The 22,495-nt window shown below is 38.1% G+C and overlaps 1 protein-coding gene across 3 annotated transcripts in view; it reads left to right on the top strand.

Annotated features, from left to right (window-relative positions):
• SPINK5 (serine peptidase inhibitor Kazal type 5) overlaps positions 1–22,495 on the top strand; it is a 258,121-nt gene that overhangs the window by 224,031 nt on the left and 11,595 nt on the right. For all 3 annotated transcript variants that reach the window (XM_070793788.1, XM_070793789.1, XM_070793790.1), the window contains exons 19-30: positions 522–585; positions 2,850–2,977; positions 4,513–4,609; positions 6,052–6,179; positions 7,804–7,876; positions 8,776–8,903; positions 9,048–9,126; positions 11,873–12,000; positions 12,795–12,867; positions 13,569–13,658; positions 13,768–13,895; positions 14,811–14,910. In XM_070793788.1, the coding sequence (XP_070649889.1) occupies positions 522–585; positions 2,850–2,977; positions 4,513–4,609; positions 6,052–6,179; positions 7,804–7,876; positions 8,776–8,903; positions 9,048–9,126; positions 11,873–12,000; positions 12,795–12,867; positions 13,569–13,658; positions 13,768–13,895; positions 14,811–14,910 (1,216 nt within the window). The remainder of the gene's footprint in view (positions 1–521; positions 586–2,849; positions 2,978–4,512; positions 4,610–6,051; positions 6,180–7,803; positions 7,877–8,775; positions 8,904–9,047; positions 9,127–11,872; positions 12,001–12,794; positions 12,868–13,568; positions 13,659–13,767; positions 13,896–14,810; positions 14,911–22,495) is intronic.

Raw genomic sequence — 22,495 nt, forward strand, 5'->3', positions numbered from 1 at the left:
GGAGACCATGTACTAAGGGAAAATACCCCCAGAGTTAATGGAATACAAGGATTGGCCATTTTTGTTCTGCATACATACTGTCATGAATAACCCAAAGATGTAATCACTGGGTGCTAACAAATTGAAAGTACCCTATCGTCGCATCAATTTTTTAAGTATCCTCATCGCTTCCTGGGAAGAAGGACCACAGCTTTGTTTTCCAAAGGAAGCAGAGTAGTGAAAATGTATTTACTGGTTGGCTATGCCTGTGTCTTTGCTGCTGCTGCTGCTGCTAAGTCGCTTCAGTAGTGTCCGACTCTGCGTGACCCCATGGACGGCAGCCCACCAGGCCCCTCCATCCATGGGATTTTCCAGGCAAGAGTACTGGAGTGGGGTGCCATTGCCTTTTCTGCCTGTGTCTTTAGGTAACACTAAAAATAAGAGGTGCAGAAGTAAGGGAATATATCTATCTAGAGAGATCCCCTTTAGGATAATAGGTACGGTACTAGGAATGGATTGATCCTCTTGCCTTTCTCTTACAGCCAGCAAGAAGCAAAAGAAAAAGCAGCAGCTAAATCCGGAAAAGCTAAGAGAGAAGCTGAAAAGGTAGTTACGCTGGAAGCTTCATACCACAATGAAGCTTTGTAGTTTCTCTTTAAAAATAACTCACGGGATCACTGAAGGCCTATGTGCGAGAACTCAGGTTCAGTTAGTCCAGGCCTCGATAAAATTTTCTTAAAGAGTCAGACAGTAGATATTTTCGGTTGTGACTATTTGGTCTCTGTCATGACTACTCAGCTCTACTACTGTAGCTCTAAGGCAGCCATGGATAATATGCAAACAAATGGGCATTTATTTTGCATAAATAAAATTTTCCAGTAACTTTTTATTTATCCAATAAGGTGGTGGGCCAGTTTTTGCTCACAGGCCATAGTCTGCAGACTTCTAATTTACTCCATTGCCCTATTTTTAAATGATTTAAAATCCAGAGAGAGGAAGAACTTGTGTACAAAGGTAGTGAGAATATTGGTTTCAGAATCTTTATGTTTTTCCAAATTTGTCACACTTGAAAAATGGGAACAACAGAATTCAAGACACCAAATCTAGCATTACCTCCATACAACATGGAGCTTTGGATGAACACATTTCGTCAAACCAGGAGTGTCCCTTGCTTTCATTATTTCTGGGGCCAGCATTTGAGCAAAAATTAGAGCAACACTCCCAAATAATATTTTCTTGGTTCCAAAAGGACTCACTCCAGGTAGATTTTTCCAGGTTTGTGGTCATTTCCTTGCCCCCATCAAAAACTATTGATGTTAAAAATAATCTCTAATGAAATATCACTTGGAATTCTGAATGATTTGGTTTGTTTTACAACTGTATTTCCCACAATTGAGAATCTGAATTTTTAAAATATTAGCTCATATGCTTTCCTTTTTTCAACATCAATAGGAGACTAGTCTTTAGCATCAGATGATTTCTGATTTCACATTAGCTACTACCAATAAACTATCCTCTCATATTTCTTTTGCTAAATATGACCAGTTAGGGAATCTGGCAGTGAACCTTGCAGCAGAGCTAGGAAAAGTCACTCTTGTCTTCACTGAGTTTCGACTTGAACTAAAAGAAACAGAAAAAAATACAAAGTCAATCTTACTTGCCATCAGTAATTAATTATATGATCTTAAGTATTTGCTTATTCCATCTCAATTCCTCATAAATTTACTGAGTACTTCCGAGATGTCAGTCATTGTAGATATGTGTAGAAATATATTATCTCACATTATTGTCATAATAATTCAGCACATGTACTGAATACTTAATATTGGCATTATTATTTTAACTGTGTGGAATTTATATTATTTTCATTTTATAGAAGAGGCAGTTGAGGCACAGAGAGGGTAAGACCCCTCACCCAAGGTCGCAGGGCAACAGATTAGAATTCTAACTAACAATATTAAATAGCCATCAACACATTGGGTTTGTCTGGACACACCTGGAATATTATGTTAAATTCTGTAGGAAAGGGAAAGAAATCAGAATGAGAAATGGTGCAAATGACTGAAAAAGACTGGAACAAAAGGACTGAAGTATCTGGGGGTGCTTTGCTATGGGAGAAGGACAAGAGGATTTTCTCCAGATATTTGAAGGAGTCCGTGTGGAGGAAGAAAAATATCCTCAGTTTTTCTGAGGGAAGTATGATATGTTGACTTTGCTTACTGGTTTGAAGGAACATACTCATCCTATTTGCAATGACATCTTAGAAAAATAAAACGCTATGAATAAGGATCCTATAGGAGTGATTAGAGTTCCCTTCCAAGATCCTCCTAAGTAGCACATGGCTAATTTGTGGGAATGATCTAATAGAAATTCTGGAATGAATTATCTGGAGGGTAATGAACTCCTTATCACTGCAGGTGTTACAGTGCAAATTACACAACTTATTGGCAGGCGTGACATAAAGGGGAGTATCAGGTGAACTTCAAAGTTCTACCTAAACCTTAATTCTTTAAAATTCTATGCTATATACAGTGTTCTTATTGCATTATAATATAATAGAGATAGACAGTGAAGTCTTGATTAAGAACTGTGTCCAATCCTCTGAGAACCCAGTTTATTAAGAGATTCTTGCTTATGTGTGACTGCCAGGTTCAGTCTGGACTTGGAAGCTAAATCTCAAGGAAAAAGAAACAGGAACCTCTTTTTAAGTCCTGTGGTCTTAGTAGGAATTGAACAAAACAACTGCCAGAAAGAAACATTCATAGGTCATTTTCCTTTTCCTTTTTTTTCTCCAGGAAGCACTTAGTAGGGACCCAGTAGGGTTATTTTCAAGAAAATACCCAAGCTCTTGCCATTTCTCCTCCTTTTAGGATGCATGCAGTGAATTTCGGAGCCTTCTTCAAAATGGAAATCTTTTCTGCACTCGAGAAAATGACCCTGTGCGTGGCCCAGACGGCAAGACCCATGGCAACAAGTGTGCCATGTGCAAAGCAGTCTTGTGAGTGTGCAGATCAAGTCCATGCTGTGGGTGGCAGAGCTGGGAGGATAGTATATAGTGTTGGTTCTTTCCTTACATGTATTGTAAAAGCAACAAACGATCATGTGTAAATCATTTTAGGGTGACTCTTTCTTTACAGAGGCTCAGATTCACAATTCTAGAAACAGACAATAGATGGCCAAGTTATTACACTACCTTCTCCATTAGCCCTGGGACACCGCCTCACAGTGGATCACACCATCTTTCTTGATAAAATTCTAAGTCCTGTGCCGTCAGGTGGATCCCTTCTCTGGATTATTTTGTAATCCTCATCGGAAAGAATGCACAGATTTTACTACCAATCTAACTCCTCTACCTACATTTTTTTAAAAAATCACATTTTTAGGAAATTAAAGATAGCTCTTTACACAAGGTTTGGAAGTACATCTGAAATATTTGTCATTTAACAGTCATTTGCTGAACATCTAGAATGTTTACGTGTATAATGGTTATACAAAGATGAATGAAATAGTATTACCAGAAATGATATAGTTCAGTAAGGATTAGACGTGGGAATAAACTAATATAATACAAAGGAGTAATTGCTAAATGAAAAATGATGTATACAATGTGTTATGGTAGTTCAGGAAAGGGAGAGTTAATAGAAAGTTTTATGGAGGGATAAAACTGGATCTGGTAATTTGGATAATATGTGAACAGTACAGGAAGGAATGAGGATAAAACAGGGAACAGCATAGGTAAAATCTAAAATTAAGCAAGGTGTAGTATGTACATAGAAGAGAAAGTCATTTTAATTAGAACTTATCTACTTCACCAGCTTTGAAGGCCAGATCATGGATTTTGAAGCCAATTTTGTATATAGTGGTGAACTGCTAAAATTTTTCAGCTAGGAGAATAAGTGGCATAAATGTGGTTCCTTTTTGGAAGATTCATATGTTAGCAGTAAAAAGAAAAGCAAGGTACCAAAATTCAGAATACTGTTGGTGGTAGTAGGGAGTTACAGTAATCCAGCAAGAGGTAACTAGAACACAGAGCTAGAATAGAAGGTGAGTACATCAACACGGGAGACACAGCAAAGTGAAACCAAGGTAAATAGCCATGTGAGCTAAAGAAGAGGGAGCAGTTAGGGATGGCTCCAGTGTTTTGTCCTTTCTGAAGGAGAATTCAGGGGGAAGAACACATTTGGTAGAGGAGATAATTATGTTGGGACCTCTTTAATATGAGGTGTTTGAGAGAAATCCCTCTGGAGATTCACGGGAGCATTTACAAAATGCTAATTAATTGCTCACCAAGTCTTGCTTGTGGTTCCGTAAATGCTGGTTTTCTTCTACTGCAATAAGAGTCTTCCAGGCAAAAGGATGCAACGTAATGCATTTTTCTATTTTCAAAGAATAGGGCCTGCAATGTAACAGATGTTCAATAAAAGCTGACGGATTCTATAAAAATCTAATATGGTCATAGGATGAGGAACTCATAGAAATGCATTCCACTTTCTGTAATCTATTATTCCCTACCTCCCACTTTCTAATTTTCAGCCAGAAAGAAGATGAAGAAAGAAAGAGAAAAGAAGAGGAAGATCAGCGGAATGCTGCGGGCCATGGTTCCAGTGGTGGTGGAAGAGGGAAAGCTAAGGTCAGAGCTGCCTCTGAGTTCCATAACCAGAGTGGGCTCAACTCAGTGGCACTGGGCCATGGCAGAGCCTGTGGTCAAAGGCTATGAGTGTACACAGTGCTGAGCTGGAGAGCATCCTTGGAAGGACAGGGGATTTCCCCCTTATGACTGCAGAGTAATATCCAAGCAATTTTTAGTTTCTCTAGGGCTCACTCTGACTTCTCTGAACTTGAAAATAATTAACATGATGACCTGATCCCAGTCTCCTGACTCCTCTTTCTGTCATCTAGCTTTGAAGCCAATACGTGATCCTAGGAGAGGAAGTGGCATAAATATAACGATGATCCACATCACGTGCTCTTTAGTTCCTTTCATTATGCGCTCTCTCTGACTGGAGCCACTTTTGGGAGGTATATTTGCTATTGTTCCAAGACAGGATAATATGGTGAAAGAGCATAGGTTTTTGAGTCAGGTAGTTTAGGGTGTGATCCTACCTTTGCCACCTGGACTTGCAAAGCATTGAATAAATCACTTCATCTCATTCAACTGTATAGTTTCTCATACTTAGCAGTACTCTTATAGGGATACAGTAACTTAGGCGAGTGTTGGCACATTTCCTGAGATGTTTTAAATGTCACTATGACAATGTTGCATACAAGCCCACTCCTCAGGTATGTGAACACAATTGCTAAGATCACAGACACCTTGTCTTTAGTCGTATGACCTGGGTATGTTAAGACCCTCTCTTTGCCTCCAGATCTGACATAGGCCCAGTATTTGCCTCTGAAAAAGTTTGGCTTTTATGTTTGTACGTATTTTCTCCTATAGGAGGTTTGAGTTCTAACTTTCAAGTACAGACTTGTTAAGACCCTTTGTCTATCTTGTCTAGACTTTACTCAAGCCTGTCTTCTTTGGCATTTTGCATGATTTTATGCTTTCTCCTAGCACTTCTTTCTCTCTCCTATCTACATTAGAGGTCAGCAATTTTTTTTTGTTTTCTGTAAAAGGCCAGATAGCAAATATTTTAGGTATTGCAGGTTACACAGTTTCTGTTACAACTATTCAACTCTGCCACGTCTATGGGAAATCAGCCATAAATAATACCTAAATGAATGAGTGAAGGTGTGTTTCAAGTTTTATATATAAAACTTCCTATATAAGAACAGACAGCAGGACAGATTAATGTTGTAGGCTAGAGTCTGCTTACCCTTGGTCTATGCGATTAAATTCCAGCCAGCTTTATAATTTCCTTGTGTAAAACCTTAAAAGCAACATTACCCATGACAGCTGACCTCTTAGAATATGGATGATTCCAGCCTCTCTTCTGTTGACAGCAATCCTAGGTGTTACATGCTGTATAAGAGGAGATAGATAAGAACTTCTGACTCAGATTATTTAAGAAACTTAATAAACATACAACAGACCAAGTCATCCAGGGGGCCTGCTCTCTTTTCCCTTTTCAGGACCAATGTGCTGAGTATCGGGAAAAAATGAAAGATGGAAAACTCAGCTGCACTCGCGAGAGTGATCCTGTCCGTGACGCAGATGGCAAATCATACAACAACAAGTGTACCATGTGTAAAGAGATACTGTAAGTACTTTGCTCAACCTGTTTGTCTAAAAGAGATAGACACATATTCCTCCTGAATTAATGGCTGTTTCTCATTTGCCTGTAGTTTCTATCATGAAATTTCTGTTAATTCTCAAATATCTCCTTCTATTGCATCTCCTAAGGAATAATGAGCCCAAACAAGGGCAGCTGATTCCTACTCTATTTTGTATCATACTTCTGTGAACTATAAGCCACTGGAGATTTTTTATCAGATCCGTGACTGTAAATTAAATTCCACCAGACTGAATCATTAGTCTCTTTTTCCTAATATTTTGTTAAGGTTCCATGACTTAATGTTTGTTTGAATCTTCAGGTTACACTGACTACCACTTCCCTATTTTTATTTTCAATTGAAGGATAATTGCTTTACAGTATTGTATAGGTTTCTACCAAACATCAACATCAATCAGCCATAGGTTTACCCATGTCCCCTTCCACTTGAACATCCCTCCCACCTCCCTCCCCATCCCACCCCTCTATGTTGTTTGAAAGAAATGAAACTCAAACCGAGCTCCGGTTTGAGTTCTCTGAGTCATATAACAACCTATTTCTTATATATGAAAAGGGAGCTCCCTAAAATACACACACACATATATTCATGTTATATATATTCATACACATTTCTTTTAAGCATAAAGCCAAATGAAACTTTGAAAGAGATATACATGTACCAGAGTTCTGTACTGTTTGGATCTTGGATCAGAATCACCTGGGTTATTAAAAGTCAGATTACTGAATCTCAGTGTAGATCCTGTCAGTAAAACTGTTGGGATTGACAGTGAATCTGATTTTTAAAATCTCACAGGTCATTCTTAATGTACATGAAAACTTAGGAACCACTAGCATAAATATTTTATCAGAAAGGTAAAAGATTAAAGAAACCCCTGCCCCCCAAACCGTAATCCTAAGGTACTTCCTACACCACTTGTCTTCTATCTTGGAATCCACTGGTAACCTAGATAAATTGAAATATTAGTACTAATCACTCAGTCATGTCCAACTCTTTGTGACCCCATGGACTGTAGCCTACCAGGCTCTTCTGCTCATGGAATTCTTCAGGCAAGAATACTGGAGTGGATTGCCATTTCCTTCTCCAGGAGATCTTGCCAACCCAGGGATCAAACTTGGGTATCCTGCATTGCAGGCAGATTCTTTACCATCTGAGCCACCAGGGAAGCTTAGGAACAAGAATGATGAATTGGTAAGGAATTAAAACTACAACTTATGAAAAAAAGGTGAAAGAACTGAGGAAGCTGGACTTGGAGACCTGAAGCTTGCTTTTAAATATCAGAAGGATTAATATCAGGAAGAGATAATGGATTTAGCAGGCTTGTTCCATGCTTTCCTGAGGGTGTGAAGTAAGGATGAAAGTTACAGGGAGATTAATTTGGACATATATGAAGGAGACTTGGACATTAACTGAGTTGATCTCACTAGAATATCTTGTGGTGGGGAGCTTCTTAATACCCAAGGTGACTGTCCATCTCTGAGAGGTGCAGAGAGATTCTCTATGAAGAAGGTGGATTAGGATACATAAACTCTTAGGCCTCTTCCAAACCTGGATATGTGTTAACAACATGACTACTGAACTCTTCTTTTTTAGGCAAAGAGAAGCAGAGGAAAAAAACAGGCAATCTGTCTACAGGTCAAATGGGACTGATTCAGCATCAGGAAAGGTAAATCATTAACTAGGTTTGGGCAAGAATGGTCTTTCTGTAAGTCATTACTTGACTATCAAAAAGGTGGAAAGAGCATGCCAGTTGTTGCCAGTCAAGATCTTATGCTTAGAAGCTCAGAAGTCATCATGAATGTGAATATCACTGATAACTTGTTCGGTGCAGAAATTTAACACCAAATGGAAATCTTCCAGCCTAACACTTTATAAAACACTTTTATAAAGAGTAGTTTATTTAATTATCTCAATAACCTGGTCAACTAAGATTTTCCCTATCTCATTTTATAGATGGGGAAAATGAGGTTTGGCTGCTATAACAAATTATTACCAACAATAGCTTAAAACAACCCTGATTCAGCATCATATATTTCTGGAGTTCAGAAGTCCTAAACAGGTCTTAGTGTGTTAAAGTCAAGGTGTCAGAGAAAGGCTGCTTTCCTTGGTGGAGGTTCTGGGGAAGATCTTTTTCTTTGCCTTTTTTTTTTTTTTAATGTTGTATCATTCCGACTCTGGTTTGCCTGCCTTCCTGTTTCACTCATAAGAATCTTTTTGATTATAATGGGCCCACCCAGATAATCCAGCATAATCTTCCCATTCTAAAGTGACCTGGTTATAAAGCCACCTAACCTTGATGTGGGGGAGCTCTACACTGGACCACAGAGGTGTCCAAGTGATCATTTTTGGACTATGTAGCCTTACATGGCAAGCAGGAATTAAGGTTGAAGATGGAATTCACCTTCAGAAATTACCACTTGGACACCTCTGTGGTCCAGTAAAGAGCCTCCCACAGCAAGATTAGGTGGCTGCCCAACTCCTAAGTCAAAATCTTCAAAATTTTCAAGCTCAGTCAAATACTATGTGAAAATAGCCATCTCCAATATAATTTTTGCTTCTTTTCAGGATGTATGCGATGAGTTTAGAAGTCAAATGAAAAATGGAAAGCTTATTTGTACCCGAGAAAGTGACCCTGTACGGGGTTCAGATGGCAAGACACATGGTAACAAGTGTGCTATGTGTAAGGAAAAGCTGTGAGTATTTTTCAAAAATGAGCTTTTAATTGTTGAGTCTTAAATAATCACTCATCCGTTCAAGACAACTTTTTTTTTTTTTAAGCATACCTGAGGTCTTTGTTCATTTTGGTTGAAACGTTTCTTCTCATTTTTCTCTTCAAGGGAAAGGGAAGCAGCTGAAAAAAAGAAGGAAGAGGGGGAATACACGAGGAACACAACCGGAAAGGACAAGGAAAAACAGGTAATACATGCCAGACGTATCTTGTGCTCAACTGCTGTCACATCTGACTCTGCAACCTCATGGACTGCAGCCCTCCAGGCTCCTCTTGTCTATGGGATTTCCCAGGCAAAAATAGTGGAGTGGCTTGCCATTTTCTTCTCCAGGGGATCTTCCCGACTCAGGAATCAAACCCACGTCTCTTGCATCCCCTGTATTGGCAGGTGGATTCTTTACCATTAGTGCCACCTGAGCATGCTTATGCTTAAATTTGGATGAGTGGTTGCAAGCTTGGTTTATTCAACAAATAAACAGAATGCATATTATGGAATGCATACTCTGTCCCAGTTGTTGTGAACTTGATGATAAACAAGAAAGACATGACCAGATATTCAAAGAAATAACATGGAATTTAACTGTCCTTGAGATGGCTGGATGGCATCACCGACTCGATGGACATGAGTTTGGGTGAACTCGGGGAGTTGGTGATGGACAGGGAGGCCTGGCGTGCTGCGATTCATGGGGTTGCAAAGAGTCGGACACGACCAGGACTGAATTGAACTGCAACTCTGATGCAGTTACCACACATTATAGGAACAATGGCAATTGTCAAATTATTGTTATCAACTTGATCTCCCCCCTGAAGTTTAAAAACAGTTATGCAAATAGATGCCAAATTTATAAACAAGAAAAGGATCTAAAGCTTGGAGCTCCAGATGGTAAATTCTTGGCACTCTAGTGCCCTCTTGTGTTCAACTTGGGGTTTTAAAAATGAGGTTCAATGTTTTACACCACCAGCACATAGACGATGACACAGTGCAACCTCTTCTAATCCAGCTATGGACTGAGAAGAGTGAAACAGTGAAATTTCCCCAGGAAAGTTTTCCCATTAAAGAGGCAACTTTTCATTAGTTTTATGCTGACTAAGCAAAATGAAACAGTAGTAGTAATGGTCATTTTTGAAAAATAAATTGGGAATATCTGTTACCCATATTTTGGTAGATCAACGGCTTTGAGAAAATACTTTATTGTACAACTTGAAATGACCTCTACTGGACATGTATTCTAGATTGTTAAATTTCTTTCAAGTTTAAAAATATCTATTTCAAGAATTTCTAAAAAGGAAAAAACCTATATGTACGTATAGAAAATACCTAGATATTTTTTGTGCCTGTGGCAAAAAGAAAGCTACAGTCTTATCTACAAATGCAAACTAAAGTAAGCTTTATAAAGTACATGCACCATCGTATTTAAATATGCCCATAATCAGTGTTATCTACAAAAGCAAACTAAAATAAGCTTTATAAAGTACATGCACCATCGTATTTAAATCTGCCCACAATCAGTGCAGTAGGTGGTAGCGTCCAATTTTACAGTTGAGGAAAAAATTCAGAGAAGTTAACTACCCACAGATAACAAATGGAAGAGCTAGAGATTTGCACCCAAAGAGCAAAGGCTGCAATATCCTCACAGGGGTGCTATCATAGACACAGATGTATGCGGCATTTTAGGTACCTGGAAGAGGAAAACAAAATTCTAGCAAATTTAAAAATGATGGCTATGAGACATTTCTCATGTTGATCAGGTGTTCAGTTCCAGAGAATAAAATGCTATTAAACAAAGAAAAGTAGGTCTGGAGTTATTCATGGTACCACAATTTAAAGAAAGGTAACTCCAATCTAGGTTATTGATAGCATTTTTAAAGATAATTTCTCATATACTGTAACTCTTTGGGCTTAAAAAAAATGTTTAAGACAAACTTCTATGGATGTTCAAAAATTTCAACAGGGGTTAAATCCTGTGGGCCCAGTTCCATTGCCTTCTTTTTAAGGTTCTTATTTTGCAAGGAGCAAAGACGGCAGCTAGCTCCATGTTCTTAGAGATGTGCCAGGAGTCTTTATCTTCTGTCATGTAAAGGCAAAGAAGGCAAGGAACCTATAGCCTGGTTATTAATAGGTTTCTGATCTCTGTTCCAACACTGATTTTAATCACTTACTATCTGTGAACTTTTTCCCTCTCATCTGTAAAATGGGGATAATGCGTGCTTATCTTACAGACTTTTTAATGACAACCAAAAGAAATCCATTACCACACACAACAAAATGCTAAGAGTATAATACAGATTTGCTGAAACAATTAAAAAAAAAATTTGTTCTTGAGGAACAAAGCTAAAACTTTAGATGTTTATATGCCGCCTTGCCAAAGGATGTCTTTCAATTCAGTCTAGGGCTTTTTAATGTGTGAAGTAATGAGTTGAGGTGCAGTGCAACAAGTTTGGGGATCAACCCAATGAAACTATAAAAATGGCACAGGCTGCCTTAGGTGGCAGTGAAATTCCACTGGGGCTGACAAGTATTTGAAGGGATGCTGTGGAGAGGATTCAGACTTCTTAAGCAGATACTGAACATAGTGCCCGTAAAATGGGTCTCCAGCCTCCGGGATCTAATGCCTGATGATCTGAGGTGGAGCTGATGTAATAATAACAGAAATAAAGTGCGCAATAGATGTAATGTGCTTGAATCATCCCAAAACCACCCCCCGAGCCCCAGTCCATGGAAAAATCGTCTTCCACAAACTGGTCCCTGGTGCCAAAGAGGTTGGGCACCGCTGCTTTAAAATACATTTTATCTCTAAAATTTTATTTTCTCTAGATTTTAATTTTCCTCCTCAAGGGTTATGAGTTTACATATAACCAACCGATCATAGTTTCTGTTTTAAAGATCAGATGATTGTAGAAACAGCTCTTTTTTGTTGTTGTTCTTATTGGCAGGATCAGTGTCATGAATTCCGGAACATGGTGAGAGATGGAAAGCTTATTTGCACCAAAGAAAACAACCCTGTTCGAGGCCCATATGGCAAGACGTATGCCAACAAGTGTGCTATGTGTCAGAGCATCTTGTGAGTAGAGAGGTTTATGAATCAGTTTGATATGCTGTGTCTGCTTCCCAGAAATCAGTTCCTTTTGATTTAAAACGTACGGTGTTTGGCATCACACATTAAAAATATATACTAATAGCTCCTCAGTTTAGAAGAGGACAGTAAGTTTCCAAAGCACTTTCATAAGGAATTTCTATTTTGAATATTATGAGAAGCATAATCATACCAGGAGCAGCTGGGATAGGAGAACACCCTGTTGTATCATGCCAACATCACTGACCTTCAAAGAGGAAGTGTCTCAGATAAGTGACATGGGACAGACCCATTCACTCTGCAGAGCCTCAGTTCCTCCTGTATATAAAGAGAATAATAACTACACAATAGAGTTTTTGTAGGGATTCAAGGAGATAATATTTTTAAAATGTTTATAAACTTTAAAGCATAATAGTAATATAAAGAACAATCAATACAGAAGAGTTATTATAATTCAATAAAAAAAATAAAAAGGAGAAATGAAGCAACTCTCTACCTGAGAGTCATAAATAATCCTATTAGGAAAAAATGTAATGACCCTTCAGATGTATATCACTCTAGATGATGGTATAGAAACTGGGTTTATGAAAATTGACAGCACTGTCACAATTATGAAAACCCAATGATCAGAACTTATTTGTTTAAAAAGAATCTCATGTATTTTTTAGATACTAGAAAACAGTGTTAGACATTCTAATGTTTAGAATTGGAGAAATATTTGGTTAAACAATTCAATAATGACTCTGGAAAAACTACTCTCTCCCTTTTATAAAATTTTTCAGTGAGCGAGAAGCTAAAGAAAGAAAAAAGAATGAAGAAGAAAAATCAAGAGCCAAGCCCTCAAATGATGCAAAGGTTATTTTTTAAGATACGAAGATAACTATTTTACTTTTCGTCCTCAGATTCTTGTCTTCCCCTTCACTTTTTGGATAATAAAGTTGCTAATCTTCTGCTTCAAAGAAAATTGATTTTGCCAATATTGTCATGTTGGGTTATAATAAGATTTATCTCCTGGCTTTGAAGTTTAATGTTTTTTTCTCAATTTTATAGAGAATTCTCCGCAGTGTGTATCGATTATTGCTTTGGTTTCTCCTGTTTGGGAGAATTGTGGATTGAAAAATAGTGGGTAAAATTCTTTACCACCTTAACTGCATGCTTATGTCTGACACTTTAAATGTGAAATGAGGCTTCATGTTGCTTGTTGACACTGATTTTAACAATTTATGTAAAATAAACTAGTCTCAAAGTCTCTCTTTTAGCGTCTCTCCTTGATGCCTTTCCCATTTTCTCCAGAGGGTCTTCTGAGCATCAGTGAATCAATAGTGCACATGCATGGTGCTGCCTTTTCTATTTGCTTTTCAAGATCACAAAGAAGACATCTTCAATCAGTCTTTTGCCAGTGATAATGTCATTCATAGAGTTAGACAACTGTGGGATTGTCCTCTGGTCAAGAGCGTATCTCCCGTGAAAAGTAGAGGAAAGGAAAGATTGATGGAAAGAGCGAGCAAGACCAGGAGGTCTTTCAAATATTGTTTTATGTTTCCCTGTATTTCCAGGACCAGTGCAGAGAGGTTCGGAATGAAGCGGAGGATGGGAAGTTTAGAGAGTCTGGGCGTTCCTTGGCCTCCATTGCCAGGATAAGTGCAGTGAGTCTGAGATCAGAGCCAAGAGAGGAATTCCTAAAACCAAGTTTAAGAAAGTAACCAAGTCACAAAGGGAAAAAGCCATGCCCACTTCCCTTTTCTTATTTTCTAGGATGAGTGCAGTAACTTTCGGCAGCATGTGAGGAATGATGAGCTCATGTGCACTAGAGAGAACGACCCTGTGCTTGGTGCTGATGGAAAGTTATACAAAAACAAGTGCTACATGTGCAGAAGCATCTTGTGAGTAATAGGATCCTGTACCCCCTTCAGCTACTGCGGGGACTGCATTTTTAGAGACTTGATTAAATACTCATGTGCTCATGAATCCATGCAGGCTTTAAACCAAGTCTTTAGATGCAATGCTTTTAAGTTGACAACACCCAGTACAGGAGAAAGAACAGTTGGACTTGAAGACAGGAAATCCAGATGGAAGTTCTAATCATATTTACTAGCTATGTCACTTAAAAAAAGTTTCCAACCCTCAGTATCATAGTTACAAAAAATTATTCCAAATCTGTTCTACAACTAGATCACACTTAAGAGAGGTCTTAAACACACACACACACACACAGATTAGTCCTTCAAAATAAGTTAGAGTCTCCAAGGCTAAGGAATTAGTTTTTTAGAAAGGGTTTCTAGTTTATTCTGATGAACAACTATATTTGGGGACCTATGAACATGATGGACGATGATGGTTCTGAAAAAAAACACTATGAACACAACAGTTAAATATATTTTATATATATATATTTATATATATATATATATATATATATGTATATATTAGCTCCTCATAGAACATTCCTTGAGGAAGGAATTACCAGAACTATCATCTTTTTATGGGACTTCCCTGGTGGCTCAGATGGTACCGACTCCGCCTGCAATGCAGGAGACCCAGGTTTGATCCCTGGGTCGGGAAGATCCCCTGGAGAAAGGAATACTCTAAACAACTTGTCCAATGTCACACATCTGTTAAGTGAAGGGCGTGCCAAGCCAGTTCCCAGCTGTGTGCTTTTCTTAACATGTCTTCCTGGACACTTTCTCATGCAGTGTTCTGTGGTTCCATCATATTTTATTAGAAATGTTTAACTTCCAACTAGAAATTACAGGAGCCAGTCTTTGTGGACCCAAATTTACTTTTGTCTTCTTTTCTAGTGAAAAAGAAGCTTTGGACAGGATAAGACTTGAAGAAAAACCATCCCACTTTAGATCTTCTGAAGAGGAAGACAGCTCAGAGTCTTCCATTTCTTCTCTGGTAAGAACTGCTGTTTCTAAAAAGTTACTTATTAACTTAATTCACTTATTCTGGGGGCGGGCAGTGCTGTTGCCCCTTTTGCCGTCCATAAGCCTCATTTCATGTAAAGGCCTAGGAAAGACTGATTCAGTACAGCCTCAAGTCCTTTCAAGGAATCCGTGGAGTTCATGCTTAGGAAGAGTCTCAAGATTACTCACTGGTGCATTATTCTGTGCTCTTTGAGATTATTAGTCTTGCTCTAAATGAATTTATTTTGAAATTTTAAAAAGTGGGTGTACAATGCATGTAACTTCTGGCACATGCAGTCAAATAAGTAGTTAGGAGTCTCAACCCTATAATTTCAGCAGACTAGAAAGGCTCCTCACCCACTTCCTACTCCCCCTCCAAACCTAGTCCTTTTCCCAATAACCTGGAAATTTATGCTGAACATATTTATACTTACTATACATTTATAAGAAGTGTAAAATGACATACTTATATTTACATATTTACATTGACCCTGTTTGGGATTGCTTTTTTAGAGCTTTGTCAAGGTCAGGAGTAGAAAGAAGAAGATATAAGAGCATGAAGTATATTCATTCACAAAGGGCAATCTCAAATTGGTCCCTAGAAGGGAGACTTTAGCACCTAGTCTGATGACCCAAAAAAGAAAGAAAGGTATCAAACATGAATTTTATCGAATTATTTTCCCAAATCAAGTACAACAACAGATGAGTTACACTAACAAAATACTAATTATAAATTTCTAGTAAATCAGACTGGGGATCCCTAAGCATGGAGAAGTGCTAGCCACAAAATCTGCTCCCCCCCCCCCAGCTTTATTGTGTTGTGTCTGTGTGTGTGTGTGTGCTTAATTGCTCAGTTCTATCTGACTCTTTGCGACCCTTTGGACTGTAGTCTGCCAGGCTCCTCTGTCTGTGGGATTTTTCAGGCAAGAACACTAGAGTGGGTTGTCATTTTCTTCTTCAGAGGATCTTCCCAACCCAGGGATCAAACCCAAATGTCCTGCATTGCAGGGAGATTCTTTACCTGCTGAGCCATTGCAAAGCCCTTATTGTATGTGTGTTGACATGTAACATTATGTAAACCTGTGTACAACATATTGATTTGATAGACTTATAGATTATAAAATGATTGCCACTATAGTGTTAGCTAACATTTCCATTACCTTATATAATTACCATTTCTTTTTTGTGGTGAGAATATTTAAAGTCTACTCACAGACTCTGAGTATATTACACATTACTATTTCCTATAGTTTTCCTGTTCGTTTCTAAGGCAAACCATCAATATCACGGTAATCCAAGTCTATGCCCCAACCAGTAATGCTGAAGAAGCTGAAGTTGAACGGATCTATGAAGACCTATGAGACCTTTTAAAAATAACACCCAAAAAGATGTCCTTTTCATTATAGGGGACTGGAATGCAAAAGTAGGAAGTCAAGAAACACCTGGAGTAACAGGCAAATTTGGCTTTAGAGTACAGAATGAAGCCAGACAAATGCTAATAGAGTTCTACCAAGAGAAGGCACTGGTCATAGCAAACACTCTGTTCCAACAACACAAGAGAAGACTCTACACATGGACATCACCAGGTGGTCAACACCGAAATCAGATTGATTATATTCTTTGCAGCCAAAGATGGAGAAGCTCTATACAGTCAGCAAAAACAAGACAAGGAGCTCTGACTGTGGCTCAGATCATGAACTCCTTATTACCAAATTCAGACTTAAATTGAAGAAAGTAGGGAAAACCACTAGACCATTCAAGTATAACCTAAATCAAATCCCTAACGATTATACAGTGGAAGTGAGAAATAGATTTAAGGGACAAGATCTGATAGACAGAGTGCCTGATGAACTATAGACTGAGGTTCATGACATTGTACAGGAGACAGGGATCAAGACCATCCCCCACAAAAAAGAAATGCAAAAAATCAAAATGGCTGTCTGAGGAGGCCTTACAAATAGCTGTTAAAAGAAGAGAAGCAAAAAGGAAAGGAGAAAAGGAGAGATATACCCATTTGAATGCAGAGTTCCAAAGAATAGTAAGGAGAGATAATAAAGCCTTCCTCAGCGATCAATGCAAAGAAATAGAGGAAAACCATAGAATGGGGAAGACTAGAGATCTCTTCAAGAAAATTAGAAATACCAAGGGAATATTTCAGGCAAAGGTGGGCTCAATAAAGGACAGAAATGGTATGGGTCTAACAGAAGCAGAAGATATTAAGAAGAGGTGGCAAGAATACACAGAAGAACTGTACAAAAAAAATCTTCATGACCCAGATAATCACGATGGTGTGATCACTGACCTAGAGCCAGACATCCTGGAATGTGAAATCAAGTGGGCCTTAGGAAGCATCACTATGAACAAAGCTAGTGGAGGTGATGGAATTCCAGTAGAGCTGTTTCAAATAGTAAAGATGATGCTGCGAAAGTGCTGCACTCCATATGCCAGCAAATTTGGAAAGCTCCGCAGTGGCCACTGGACTGGAAAAGGTCAGTTTTCATTCCAGTCCCAAAGAAAGGCAATGCCAAAGAATGCTCAAACTACCACACAATTGCAATCATCATACACGCTAGCAAAGTAATGCTCAAAATTCTCCAAGCCAGGCTTCAACAATATGTGAACCGTGAACTTCCTGATGTTCAAGCTGGTTTTAGAAAAGGCAGAGGAACCAGAGATCAAATTGCCAACATCCCCTGGATTATCGAAAAAGCAAGAGAGTTCCAGAAAAACATCTACTTTTGCTTTATTGACTATGCCAAAGCCTTTGACTGTGTGGATCACAATAAACTGTGGAATATTCTGAAAGAGATGGGAATACCATACCACCTGACCTGCCTCTTGAGAAATCTGTATGCAGGTCAGGAAGCAAGAGTTAGAACTGGACATGGAATAACAGACTGGCTCCAAATAGGAAAAGAAGTACGTCAACGCTATATATTGTCACCATACTTATTTAACTTATATGCAGAGAACATCATGAGAAACGCTGGGCTGGAAGAAGCACAAACTGGAATTAAGATTGCTGGGAGAAATATCAATCACCTCAGATATGCAGATGACACCACCCTTATGGCAGAAAGTGAAGAAGAACTAAAGAGCCTCTTGATGAAAGTGAAAGAGGAGAGTGAAAAAATTGGCTTAAAGCTCAACATTCAGAAAATGAAGATCATGGCATCTGGTCCCATCACTTCATGGCAAATAGATGGGGAAACAGTGGCTGACTTTATTTTTTTGGGCTCCAAAATCACTGCAGATGGTGACTGCACCAATGAAATAAAAAGGGACTAACTCCTTGGAAGAAAAGTTATGACCAACCTAGACAGCATATTAAAAAGCAGAGACATTACTTTGCCAACAAAGGTCCATCTAGTCAAAGCTATGGTTTTTCCAGTAGTCATGTATGGATGTGAGAGTTGGACTATAAAGAAGGCTGAGTGCCGAAGAATTGATGCTTTTGAACTGTGGTGTTGGAGAAGACTCTTTAGAGTCCCTTGGATTACAAGGAGATCCAACCAGTCCATCCTAAAGGAAAACAGTCCTGAATATTCATTAGAAGGACTTATGTTGAAGCTGAAACTGCAATACTTTGGCTACCTGATGTGAAGAGCTGACCTATTGGAAAAGACCCTGATGCTGGGAAAGACTGAGGGCAAGAGGAGAAGGGGACGACAGAGGATGAGATGGTTTGATGGCATCACCGACTCAATGGAAATGAGTTTGAGTAAAGTCCGCGAGATGATGATTGACAGGGAGGCCCTGCATGCTGCAGTCCATAGGACACGACTGAATGAGTGAACTGAACTGACTGCCTATAATCATCACACCATATATTACAGCACCATAAATTGTATCTAAAAATTTATATCCTTTGACCAGTGTCTCCTTATTTTCTCCAATCCCCTAGTAATCACCATTCTTTTCTCTGTCTCTATGCGATTGGCTTTATTGTACAGTATTTGCCTTTCTTTGTCTAACTTATTTAACTTAGCATCCTTAGGATTCATCCAAGTTGTCATTAAAGGAAGGATTTTCTTCTTTCTCATGTCTGAATAATATCCTATTGTTTCTATGTGTGTGTGTGTATGTATCTTGGCTATCATAATAAAATCTGTTATTTAACATTTTACTGCAGTATAATAGTCAAAAAGAAAAAGTGTACCTATCATAAGTATACAACTAAATATTACAAAGTGGTCACATCTGTGATATTGACACCTAGGTCAAGAAATAATGTATCACCAGCAGACCAGAAATCCCATCGTGCTTATTCCTGTGTAACCTGGTTTTGAGCTGAGCTTTCTCTTGGAGAAGAGAACAACATTCTTTATTCAGTTTGTCATTTAGCCATCATTTATGCATGCTACAAATAATTATTGAGCACTTGTTATTTTCCAAGCATTACTATGTGTATGATTAAAACGGTGGTGCTGGTGGTTTAGTCGCTAAGTTGTGTCCTACTCTTTTGCAACCCATGGACTGTAGCCCGCCAGGGTCTTCTGTCTATGGAATTTTCCAGGCTAAAATACTAGAGAGGGTAGCCATTTCCTTCTCTAGGGGATCTTCTTGACCCAGGGATTGAACCTGAGGCTCCTGCATGGGCAGGCGGATTCTTCACCACTGAGCCACCAGAGAAGCCTTATGAGAACAATAGCCGTAAACAAAATAGACAAAACTCTCTATAATAGATCACAGGCAATGTGACTCAATAGAAAAATGACATAGTAAATGCTGAGATACAATTTTAAGTATCTTGTACAGAAAAGAGCTCCCTGAGAAGGTGCCATTTGCACCTCCTAGGGAGATTAATTCCATACATATAAGTGAGGGAAGAACATTCCAGGAAGAGGAACAGCAAAGCCTTGAGACAGGGCTTGCAGTACAGCCAGAAGCCCAGTACAGCTGACACAGAGTGACCTCAGTGAGAGTTATACAGGAAGATATTATTCCAATAACAGGAGGCCTGTTATGTAAGGTTGTGTAGACCATTTTAAGGATGTTGTCTACTAGTCTGAATGAAGGTTTTGAAAAGAGGAGTAACATGATCTATGTTTTAAAAGGATACTGCACCTGCTGTATTGAAAATACACTGCAGGAAGGCAAGAGCAAAAGCTGGACAGCTAGTTAGCCACAGCACTAACCAGAGAGGCTGGTTTATGGTGGTAGTAGTGGAGGTCATAAGAAGTAGCTGAATCCTAGGTCTATTTTGAAGGTGGATAATTTGTTCAGAGTTGATGTACTATGTAAGAAAAAAAGGCATAATTCTGCTTGTTGCTTCTTTATCACCCTTTATTTTGGTAGTTTTCAACCTTGGAGTGGCAGATACCTGAAAAACATTAAGGATATACTTGGTTCAGTCCCACCTTTGCCAGTGACTTACAGAAGGTGCTTGTTTAAACTCTCCCTGAATATCTCTATTGACATGGAATTCACCTCAATCTAAAGCAGTCCCTTTAGATGTTTGAATTATTTTAGAATACAAATTAGCAAATACTTCTTTACACCTCTGAAATGATTATCAATAGATATGCTGCTACTGCTAAGTCGCTTCAGTCGTGTCTGACTCTGTGCGACCCCAGAGACAGCAGCCCACCAGGCTCTGCTGTCCCTGGGATTCTCCAGGCAAAAATTATACTACTATTAAATATCTACTCAGTGTCTGTTTCAGAAATTAGTTTTCAAGGAATTTATTAAGTTGTCAAATTTATTGACATTCAGTTATTCATAACATTTTCATATTATCCTTTTAATATCTATATATAAGCACCACTTTTAATATTGGTAATGTGTGTTTCTTGACTTTTGTCAATTTTGCAAATAGTTTATCAATTTATTAATCTTTTCAAACAACCATTTGGCCTTCTGTTTTCTATTTCATAAATTTATTCATTTTCTGCTATTTTCTTCGAGCTTATTTTGCCTATTATTTGCTAGCTTCTTGAAATGGAGGTTTAGATTGATTTTAAGATTTTTTTCTATTTATGTATCTACCTAAAACTTTCCTTCAAATCACTGAATTAACTACTGAGTATTTTTTATTTTCATTATCATTCAGTTCAAAACATTTCTGTATTCCATTATGGCTTTAGAGTCATGATTTATTTAGAAGTATGTTGCATAACTTCTAAATGCCTAGTAGCTTCATAGCTATCATATATATTACTAATATTATTTCACTGTGATCCTAAAACTTGCATTTTATGACTTCAGTTTTCAAATTTATCAATACTGGCTTAATGGCCCAGAATGTGGTCTATTTGGGCAACAATTTCATGTCTACTTAAGAAGAATGTGTAGTCTGCAGTTGTTGGATATAGAGATCTACAAATATCATTGAGGTCAAGCTGATTATATTGTTTTTCAAATACATATTTTTATGTTTGTGTCTGTGGTATTAATGACAAAAAGAAGTGTTAAATATAAAGTTTGATAAATTTGCCTTTTTCTCCTTTCAGCTAATTTTGCCTCATTATCTTAAGACTCTACTGTAGGTACATAAATGTTTGAGATTGTTAATTATGGACTCTATTATTTTATAATTAGAAATCCTCTTCTTTATCTCTGACATTAGTTCTTATCCTAAATTCTACTTTGTGTGATATTAATATAGATATATCACCTTTTGTGTGATGAGTGTTTGTACATATCTATTTTCCATCCTTTCATGTTCACCCTATTAGTTGAAATATAAAGTATACTTCTTTTAAATATTATAAGTTGAGTCATTTTGTTTCTCCAGACTAAGAGTCTCTGTTCTTTATCTGGAGTAGTTAGTCCTGCTAACACTTAATGTAATTTTTGACACCACTGAATTTGTCTTCCATAATCCTATTTTTAAAATTTCTGTGTTTTTTCCTTTTTCCTGCTTCCTTTAAGATTAATAAATTTATTATCATCATCATGAAACTCACAATTCCAAAAAACTACTAAGAACAAATATGTTCCTTTTTCTACATGAAAAAGTTATGTATGTTTTACCTTAGGAAACTAACAACTATCATATATTGAGCACTTAGTATGTGCCAAACACTGTATTATGTATGCATATAAGTACATTATCTGATTTGATTCCCTAAAACAACAATATGAGGCAAGAGCTATTATTATTCATGTTTTTCAGATGAGAAGCTAAGGCTCAAAGAAGTCAAGTAAATCACTCACTTTAGTTAGTGGCAGAGCTGGAACTCAAAACTCCATGTGATTACCTAACATTTATTTTGAGTCTTTCTAGATTGTATATAACCAATGTCTTCATTTAAAAGGACAAAAAAAAAAAAAAGGTATTATTTTCTGTATGGGAGTTTTCTCCCATACCTCAGTTTATCTGTGCCTAGGTGGCTCGGATGGTAAAGAATCCATCTGCAATGCGGGAAACCCGGAGACCTGGGTTCTACCCCTGGGTTGGGAAGATTTCCCTGGAGGAGGGCATGGCAACCCACTCCAATATTCTTGCCTGGAGAATCCCCATGGACAGAGGAGCCTGGCGGGCTACAGTACAGGAGGTTGCAAAGAGTCAGACATGACTGAGTGACTAAGCACAGCACTGCTGCTGCTGCTGCTGCTAAGTCGCTTCAGTCGTG

Source organism: Bos indicus, chromosome 7 (genome assembly GCF_029378745.1).
Source record: "Bos indicus isolate NIAB-ARS_2022 breed Sahiwal x Tharparkar chromosome 7, NIAB-ARS_B.indTharparkar_mat_pri_1.0, whole genome shotgun sequence".
NCBI classification, from domain to species: domain Eukaryota; kingdom Metazoa; phylum Chordata; class Mammalia; order Artiodactyla; family Bovidae; genus Bos; species Bos indicus.